The 10,389-nt window shown below is 36.9% G+C and overlaps 1 protein-coding gene across 8 annotated transcripts in view; it reads right to left on the bottom strand.

Moving 5' to 3' along the window:
• Positions 1-594: 594 nt before the first annotated feature.
• Positions 595-10,389, bottom strand: part of LOC111873105 (putative fatty acyl-CoA reductase CG5065) — a 71,147-nt gene continuing 61,352 nt past the window's right edge. For all 8 annotated transcript variants that reach the window (XM_023867527.2, XM_033754971.1, XM_023867524.2 and 5 more), the window contains 6 exons: positions 9,830-9,975; positions 7,809-7,918; positions 6,161-6,353; positions 4,714-4,953; positions 1,698-1,955; positions 595-1,259 (listed from right to left, as the gene is read on the bottom strand). In XM_023867527.2, the coding sequence (XP_023723295.1) occupies positions 1,112-1,259; positions 1,698-1,955; positions 4,714-4,953; positions 6,161-6,353; positions 7,809-7,918; positions 9,830-9,975 (1,095 nt within the window). In that variant the 3' untranslated portion in view covers positions 595-1,111. The remainder of the gene's footprint in view (positions 1,260-1,697; positions 1,956-4,713; positions 4,954-6,160; positions 6,354-7,808; positions 7,919-9,829; positions 9,976-10,389) is intronic.

Here is a 10,389-nt window from a genome sequence, read left to right as displayed (position 1 = left end):
CCTTCCAAGATCACTGGATTGGATGTGGCGGACCAATTCGGTGGCCACCACATTCACTGGACCTCACTCCACTCAATTTCTTCCTCTGGGGTTATATGAAGGACCGTTTGTTCGTGCCTCCAGTGAATGACCTCCCAGATTTATGAGCCTGCATCTGTGAAACGATTGCTACTCTACCAATGGACATGCTGGAAAGAACGTGGCAAGAAATTGAATACAGACTGGATATTGTTCGTGCTACCAATGGTGCACATGTAGAGGTTTATTAAAGTGTCAAATATTTTTTTTTAGTTCTTCTTGTATTTCCTGTAGCTTTATTTTCCTACCATTCATACTTTCTGTTCTAAGATCTTATAAAATGTGGGAGGTTTGAATGGAACATCCTGTATATTGTGATTTTTCTCCATCATGACAACAAGCAATGTGTGGAATTCATTACAAAATGCTTCACATTGCGGTACATACTTTTACCACAGACCTTAACAACTGTCAATAGGGAACTCTTCACAACCAACACTGCCCTTAGAAGAAAAATGAAAGAAGTACTAAAAAAGTACAACCAAAGTATAATGAAATAACAAATGGAACACAAAGTATGTTCAAGCATCAGTTTTATTATTCCTGGTTGCCTTAAAATTATGAAACCTTTAAAATATTTTGTATATTTCTCACATAACCATTTATGAACCATGACAACATATATGGGTTAAAAATATTTGTATTTTAGTAATATTTTTTCTTCCTATTTTTCAGAATATTACCAACTTCCAAAATCAAGCTTTGGGTAAGTTTGAAGGAAGGTTCATAACAAGTTTCTGCAAGAGTCCTAAATTTGCCACACACTTTTCAAGGCTTCTAACATGGTGCAAGTTTTTACTTCTGCAAATATTTGTTCCAATACTTCCTATTCCTCCTGGAAACATAATGTTTCTACTTATTTCTTCCTTTTGAATGATTCTACAGGGTTTCATTTATTAATCTGTTGCTACCTGACAAATGTCTGACAACCTTTTCTTGCCAATATGTGCACCTTGACAAGTTCTTGCTAATGTTTTGCTGCTGCAACCTTCATCGGTTCATGCGCAGTGACTCAGGGACAAGGAGAAGACAATCAAACATATGGTATCATGCGTGCTAGGCGCAGAATCAAGTCAAGCATGATGAACCACATATTTCGTGCTGCTTTTGATCGTAACATTAATGCTCTCCATACCAGGAGGACAGCAAGTAATTGCGTAAAGCGATGCACCCAGAACAACCTGCAAAAACAGGATACAGTAAAAGATGAAACTAGATTTCACTCATATTATACATTTATAAAAGAAAGGCACTTTCCTGTTCCTTTGTAGCATTACAGCCAGGAAATATGGTTATACTCTATTATTCTGGGGGGGGGGGGAAGGCTGCTTCAAAGTTATATATAATTTATATAATTTCTGCAGGAGAGAAAGCATTCCTAATCTAAGAATACATCAATCAGGCAGTCTCCCCATACCTGTGACATATCAAACTGGATACGTAATGACAATGTCTTAAACACATATTTTTAAGCTTAATGTGTTAACTTGTCTAATAACACAATCAGATTAGATTATTTTCATTGACATCATAAAAATCAAGGAAAAGACTCATTCCAAAGATGACATGAAATGTCATGGTGTTTCTTCTCTTTTAACACTGTACATAACACTACTTACTTCTGAAGATGTTTCCTTGCTTTTGGTAGAGAGCTCGGATGTTCTTTAAAGATAAAATGTCTTATACCAAGAACATAGCTTTCAATATATGTGGGCCAATGGATTTCTCGGACATCAAAATGAAATGTCCTCCTGTCTTCTGGGCTTAGAAGTCCATTCAGATGTCTGACATTCTCATCAGTAAATCGCCACTGCTGTACGGAGAAGTACTCCAAACACTTTGCAGCCTTATCTAACTTGTTCTGCACACGCACCATGCTGCCAAGTAACAGATTATTTCAGTTCATGCATCATATGCTTTAAAATAATTTTATTTAAATGTGTGAATGCTAATTATAGGCAATTTTTTGATGAGCAGAAATTTAAACTATACAAAAATGTTAGGGGATTGAACGTACAAGCAGTATCATATACACTCCATTTTTCCTGATTTAAGAGCATCCTTTACAAGCCTAGTCAGTGAAACTAATCATACATTACACAGGTATCCCCTATTTATAGCTGCATTCTCAAGAGTGGTCGTGTAAATTACAACTGTTGTTATTCCTTTTGTTTTGCATCATCTAATTTTCTGTGATAAGTACATACAGTGAACATTTGATTGGTGATAGTAACGGACAGGACAGACAGTGAAAATAAATAATAATAAACAACAGAAAATAAAAAAATTTGGAAATATCTGATATCCATGCTATATTCAACCCTGAAAACTACTCATTATTGTATATTCATCCTGCTTTTTTCACTAAACAGTGAGATAGATATCTTTCCAATAGTACCCAGGAACCAATAAAATAATGAAGGCAACAGAAAGAGACAGTGTAGTCTATTGTAAATGACTGTAAAACATAACTGATAAATATTACTGAAAGAGATGTAATGACCAACTCTTAGATCACTATAGAGAGCTATAATACGTGTTTCTAAAAGCCCTGCTGTTAATACGGATACAAAGATAACTGAGAATCTACTGTAATTCACATAACTTTAGTAACATTCACTATAACCATTTACAAATCATGGCATGAAAACTAATTGTTTGTGTAGCTTCAACCATACTGTGCAAAGCAGTGTGAGGAACACCACCACCTGGTTGAGATGTGATAGCCATTCAGTTTATCACTGTGGGTTTTTTTAAAATTTCATCTTCCCATCCATGTGAATTGATCAGAAAACTGTCACAGAATTCTAGCTAAACTCGGAATTACATGCCTCTGCTTCCTTTCCTCTAAGGATGGACTTCGTAATGGGATGTGAGTTTATTAAAATTAATATGAATACTTACAGCTACAAACAATACTAATTCAGCTTCAAGTTCAGGTCATTCAGTCATAAACCCTCTCCTGAATCAGAAAAATACAGTCCACACACTTATATTCCATATCACTAAGATGCTTTTCCCCTTGAGCATGTTAATACCATTAATGTCAATCGTTAAACATCAAACATATTGTCATGTGCAGGGCGGTACACGTGACTAGAATGATGGGTTCTAGTTCAGATGATTGGATTTATTAGCACTTCAGTTACACATACCCTCTTAATTACACTTAAATACAGCGCTACTGCTGAGTTACACACACTGGTCCTCTCCTGGTGCCACAATTAAAATGCAGGAATTATAACAGTCTCACTAATTACACACTCCCAATATCACTGTACTATAGCACACATAAAGTCTTCAATTTACAAGTTAACTCTTCTTCAAATACGAACTTCATGTGGCTGTCACCTACCGAGAAGTCAGAATTCAGTCACTTAACTTGTTCCAATTCGCTCACTTCTGTGCATCCGCTGCTAATACTTCTATTGTAACTAGGACAAACTCAGAACTCTGTCACTTAGTACTTCCAATTCACTCACTTGCATGCTTCCACCACTACTATTTCTCTTGTAACTGCCAGCTTAGAAACTCTGCTCACTTAGATAGCTGAGGGACTGCCACTGACAAGCAGTAAACACATATCACGTGACCCCTACCCACTGTTGCTCTGGGACATCACTGCACACGCGGGAGCTGACAGACACACAGGAAACACATTTCATGTGACGTCACCACTCCTGTGCCAGCTTGCTCAACTGCTGTGTGTGCATATCATGTTTACAGAGAAGTTGCCTGGCAACAGGCTGCATAACCTCCATTTCCACTGCTGCATGGAATTGACAACACAGAAACCACAGCTTCCTCGGTTGGTTAGTAACCTAGCAACCGACCGTTCATCACAAGTTCGTCTTTGCGGTAATCTGTTTAAAACTCATTGCCTAGCAATGGGTGTACATGTAACAATATTTTAACAGACAAGCTTAGGAACTCTGCTCACTTAGATAGCTGAGGGACTGCCACTGACAAGCAGTAAACACATATCACGTGACCCCTACCCACTGTTGCTCTGGGACATCACTGCACACGCGGGAGCTGACAGACACACAGGAAACACATTTCATGTGACGTCACCACTCCTGTGCCAGCTTGCTCAACTGCTGTGTGTGCATATCATGTTTACAGAGAAGTTGCCTGGCAACAGGCTGCATAACCACCGTTTCCACTGCTGCATGGAACAGACAACACAGAAACCACAGCTTCCTCGGTTGGTTAGTAACCTAGCAACCGACCGTTCATCACAAGTTTGTCTTGTAACCAGTTTACAACTCATTGCCTAACAATGGGTGTACATGTAACAATATTTTAACAGACAAGCTTATGGAGGATTAAACATCTAATGTTGCTATACAAAATATGCTTTACAATGAAATACTGACACCTCATCTCATACTGATATCTCACATCAGAGTTTGGGTATTCATGGCCATTTTCTTAGTATTACACTGTATCGGAGCAGCAAAATTTACCATACATCAGACAAACTTGCTGTCTCCTTCATATACAATTTTCATGAAACTAACTGCTAAAGATTAAAATCTTTAGTTAATAACAAATTCAAACCCCTTACATCACAATTTTGTTTCACCAGTTAGTTTCCATTTCATTCACTCAAAATGATGTAGGATAGCTTACATTGGTTTTCTCCCAACAATCCTGCTAAAGAAGTCAAGTAAATGAGCAGGAATTATATGGAGGGTGAGTGTGCACAGTGAGTTGAGCACCCAGTTCGACTGACATTTACCATCTGGATACCAGACGACATCAGCCAGAGGATGTTTCCGCATGTACACAAAACACAGCTCTACAAACTCTTTCCATGTAATGGGTTTCTGCTGCCCTGAACAACAGTTGTATACTGCAATACCGTCTGGCCTGTCAAAGAAACAATATAGCATTTTAATTTCTCCTAACACTGAAAGCATAATCTATAATTAAAAATTTGTAAACTAAACTCTCTAACATCAGAGACCAGAAGTTCAACAGTGCTAAAAATTAAACTATGCCAGAGAACTGTAGTGATATATTTTGGCACATAATTTAATTAAATTTGACTCAATTCATTCAGTTTTTATTTAGGTGGGTCCCTTGTCACCATGGCATGGCACATCCTCAGGTTGTGGATGGTGGAGATGCCCTCCAAGTATGGAGGGAAGCCACGAATATATTGAGTAAGCAGTCGCGGACAGCAGACAAGGGGTGGTCCTCCAGCTTGGGGGTTGAGTGTGGGGCTAACAACTCCTCACAGTACAAAATAAGCTGTTTATGAAAATGTTCAAGAAGCCTTGGACCTGGACAGATTCTGTGGATAAAAAACCTAAGTGAAAGAAAATGGATAAGTACTGATTGTTCAAAGAAATCATGCAAGATGGCGCTGAATCATAAGTCATTCTTTCTATACTAGGTTTTCCCAATTCTTGGATAAAACCTTCAATCACCTTCATTCACTCCATTCTATCGTAACCAGTGATTTTTCAGTGACTTACTCATACCTTCTTCTCAGTTGATTCATAATCTTGCAATATAAATATGGGTGGTAGCATTCTTAAACCCTGGAAAATGTTACATCACAAAAGTTCAGATCCTGTTTCTAGAACCCACAGAAGAGTTCCTCTGGTCCAGTGATCAATCAAGTGTTCAAATACAGAAAATTCCTAAAAATGCACCACACAGCCAAATATTTCTGGCTACATTTAACATTTTTCATGCAACAAATTTTATATATATATTGAGGAAAATCATCACTAGCAACAAACTTTGCCATTATAAATTACAGTATTGGGGGGGGAATAAGGTAAAAAAGAATATTATTTACCGAGACGGGTCTCAGACATGGTAGGTGGAGGGAGCTAGCTCATCAGGTCCAATTCAGGCCTTTGATATTGTTGGTGAACCTCTGGTTTCTGCAACCACACAGTTTGATATTTCCCAAACTTATTCTTCCCTTATCCTCATCATGACTTATTTTTGCCTATTACTCTTATGTTGTTAAGTTTGAAACTTTCCCAAGAAATGGACCATTCAGTATGTATAAATGCTATGCTGTGTGAACAAGGCAGGTTTACTGTCCTCTCACAAGTACCTGACTGTGGCTGTTTTCCAAGCTGCACAAATCATGAGATTGATAACAATATCAACAGGCACCAAGTCAGCTATTTTATTCTCATGACACAACATTGTGCGGAAGAATCCCTTTCCCGCAGCTGCTATTATACCAGTTGGTCCATTCCAATTGTCAACCCAGCCTGCCACAGGTTCTCGACATGAAGATAACACTGAAAAATGAAAAACACAATTAGTGTAACTTACTTTCAGGATATTTAACAACCATGTTTCAACCGCAGAGGGCATATACTAAATACCAACACATGAGATTGGTAGATAATCATGAATGATGCATAGATAAGATTCTGAAGGAAGTAAATGTGACCTACTCCAAGGTATTACCTAAAAGAATGTAGAAAACAACAGAATATCCCAATAAGGAGTGCTGGTAATTGGTCAAGATTCTAACCAAGTATCTCCTGAATATAAATCTTAGATGTTAACCTGCTCAGTACCTGCATGAGTCTTGACCTACACAGTAATAACATGCTTATGATAAACCTAAACATCTATGATTGAAATACCGGACTATCTTCTGTGATTGAATTCTTTAGTCTCTTGAAGCAAATGCCTGGACAGTATATTCCTTTCTGGTTCAATTAGACTGACCTTATGTGATCCAAATTCACTTCATACTAATATTTTTCTCCATTTCAAACATAAAATTAGTCACAAGAAATCCTAAGGAACAGAAAACTATGTTAAAGTATAAAATTATAAAATTTTTGGCATTGAAGATTAGATTCTGTGGCTGGTTTTACTGGGAAACTTTGCTCACAATAATAATCTTCACTACACACAGTTCTCACAGTGGTCATGACATATTTGTATATGGAAGTTTAGTAGAGGATATTCAGAACAGATGAAAATTAATGTTCATTTCAGTTGGGCATCAAGTCAATGTTTTTAGCTCAAATACACAACATATCCACGTGTAGAGACTCAACATGAAAAAATTTACAGATTCTAAATGAAAAGTGAAATAAATAGAAAGAGAACATTGTGATAAAATACATAATTTATGAAAGTATACTGTAACTCAAGAGGCCTGTCAGAAGGATAAAATAAATGTAAAAGTGAAATACTCCAAGTGCTCTTCTGTCCATTTGAACAATTTGATACATCCCATATAATCCAATAAATTCCAGATTTCATGCAATATATTTTAGATAAAGAAATATTTTGATGCCTTTAATTTAATCAGCAATAGCGCTGTATCTGTGTGTAATTAACAGAGAGTGTGTGACCAAGCTGTTTATAAATTCAATAATCCGAACTAGAACCTGTCATTTCGTCATGCGTACCACCCTACACGTGACAATATACCTAAGACTGTAATGACAGACAATGTCCAGTATAAAATTTTTACAATGAACAGATCATTACACATTAATCTTTGAATGACCAACCAGCTGTTCAAGACTCCAACAACTGAGTTTCAGAGGTGTATACAGCTTGGCAGGAATGACAGAACAGAGCCTATTCTGAAGGGTATTAACTTCCCATACCTATGAGAATTTTATACTCTTCACAGTTTCAGATCAGATACTTTTCAACCAGGTCTCAAAAAAAAAGTAAAAAATGACAAGAAAGATAAACTTCATACTTTGTTATATGTGACTCACCTATAGATGGTCTAACAATTGCAACAGGCAAGTTTCCACTTTCTCTCAGCAGCATACTTTCTGCAAGAGCTTTTGTAAATGTATATGTATTGGGACGGGTGCCAATCAACCTATAAAAAAGCAATAATGATAAACTGCTCCTCTAAGAAATTTAGAGATTTATTCTATACCAACGCAAACACATACCACTTAACTTTTATGAGTGAAGGTACACATTTTTTTTACAGCAGATACACAAATAAAAACAAAAACTGTCTCCACATCACTGTGCTTGAAAAACACAATGTGACAGTGAGTTACACAACTATATAGTTTTCACAAACACCAAACAAAATGTCGATTCTACCAACAAAGTGCATTTGTGTTGCTAAATTTGATAACTTTCAGGCAAAATGTGAAATAATAACAAAGTTGATTTATTTACTGATTAAATTATATTTACAGCTTTTGCAGAATTATGACAGTGTGAAATACAAAGATTCTTCACTTCTGAGTGTGTATTCTGTACTGTTGCTGGCAATCGGCAATAGCATGACACTTCTGGTTCAATGGCAAAATTTAAGATTTCCTCAGTCATATAAATTTACTACATTTGGATCATTCAATAAATTATTTTAGGACTGATTGTGGAATAGATTCTTCAGTTCTACATAGCCTATCACAATCAATGCAAAAATACAAACCTGTATTCTGTGAAGCATAAATCTGTGATATATGCATAGATTTCCTCAGTCATAAATTTACTACATTTGGATCATTCAATAAATTATTTTAGGACTGATTGTGGAATAGATTCTTCAGTTCTACATAGCCTATCACAATCAATGCAAAAATGCAAACCTGTATTCTGTGAAGCATAAATCTGTGATATATGCATAGATTTCCTCAGTCATAAATTTACTACATTTGGATCATTCAATAAATTATTTTAGAACTGATTGTGGAATAGATTCTTCAGGTCTACATAGCCTATCACAATCAATGCAAAAATGCAAACCTGTATTCTGTGAAGCATAAATCTGTGATATATGCATAGATTTCCTCAGTCATAAATTTACTACATTTGGATCATTCAATAAATTATTTTAGGACTGATTGTGGAATAGATTCTTCAGTTCTACACAGCCTATCACAATCAATGTAAAAATGCAAACCTGTATTCTGTGAAGCATAAATCTGTGACATATGCACTTGAATGGATTCACCTAGCTCAAGACAGGGACCAGTCACCAGCTCCTGCAGACATGTTATAATGAACCCTCAACTTCATAAAGGTAAAGGTAAATTTGTCCCTGCGCTTAATCATTAAGCACCATGTCATGAAGACATATGGGGAGTGGAAGTATAGCTCCACTATTCTTGACCTCGACACTAGATAGACAAGAGTGTTCAGCTTCACACTCTGGCCACTTTACTCCTTGGGAAAGAGCTCCCAGATACCCATGAGACAGGAGAATGGATGGACTCAGTGCCAGTCTCGATGCTGTGGAACAGAGAAAAATTTCTTGCCCCTGCTGGGAAACAAACCCCAGCTGTCCAGCCTGTAGCCTGTCACTATACTGACTGAGCTATCCTGGCTCCGTTCAGGTTCCACAAAATATTAGGAATTTCTTTAGTGGCAGATGAACTACTGGTTTCACCAACAGGACTCTGCACCTTTGAGTCGGTTTGTTGGCCTGTCAGTCTGTCAGGTTTGTTGGTCAGTTAGCTATTTGCTCTTCAAAAACAGATAGTTCTGCTTTGGCTATAACCAACTGCTGACAGCCTATCAGTGAAAAATTAACTACAGTTTTAACTGACTTCTGGAAATTCTTTAGTAACATACTAAATATTAAACGCTGCTCGCTGTGTTTTCTTAACCTCTGCACACAAAAAATACCAGTTATACATGTACAATACCTCTAAATTGGCACACTGAGGGTTTCCCTTCAATGTGTTAAATAACCTTGCTATGTTTCCTGCAACTGGCAACCCGACAGTGCAGATAGATGACTACTTTAAAGTGTACGTGAATGTCTTACTTTGGTGTGAGTGCTTGAATGAGATCATCGTCCATCCACTCCACACACTGGATGATTTTCTCTGGATCATAAGGAGGTGGATAAATCACTTCATTCACTTCTTCACGATCACAGTTGCAGTATGCAGTGGAAACATGTATCAGAGCCTAAGCCCAACAATATGCACAGTACAATTAGTGAACATAACACTTACCTGTTTGCAAACAAATACAGTGCTTGCTCATGTAAATATACTAATATAGTGCAAAAAAAATACTTCTGAGCACAGGATCCACATGGCTTTGAAGAATACTGATGAAAACTGACACAAAAATAAGTACATACAGTTAAAAAGCAAATTAAAAAGAACAGTGTGCCACTCACACAATTATTATCCCTTGTACCAGAACATAGAATATTACAGGGTGGGGCCCAGAAGCTTCCTTTTTTTGAAGGCGAATAAAAGAAAAAATATTGCTGATAGACAAAATTTATGTTTAGCTAATGAAAGAACATACTTTAAAGTTTTAAATCATGTAGTTTGAAACAAAATATCTTGAAGGTGGTGGCCACCGTTCTCT

Source organism: Cryptotermes secundus, unplaced genomic scaffold (genome assembly GCF_002891405.2).
Source record: "Cryptotermes secundus unplaced genomic scaffold, Csec_1.0 scaffold120, whole genome shotgun sequence".
Classification (NCBI taxonomy): domain Eukaryota; kingdom Metazoa; phylum Arthropoda; class Insecta; order Blattodea; family Kalotermitidae; genus Cryptotermes; species Cryptotermes secundus.
Note: the sequence above shows the minus strand (reverse complement) of the source record. Positions and strands in the feature narration are given on the sequence as shown.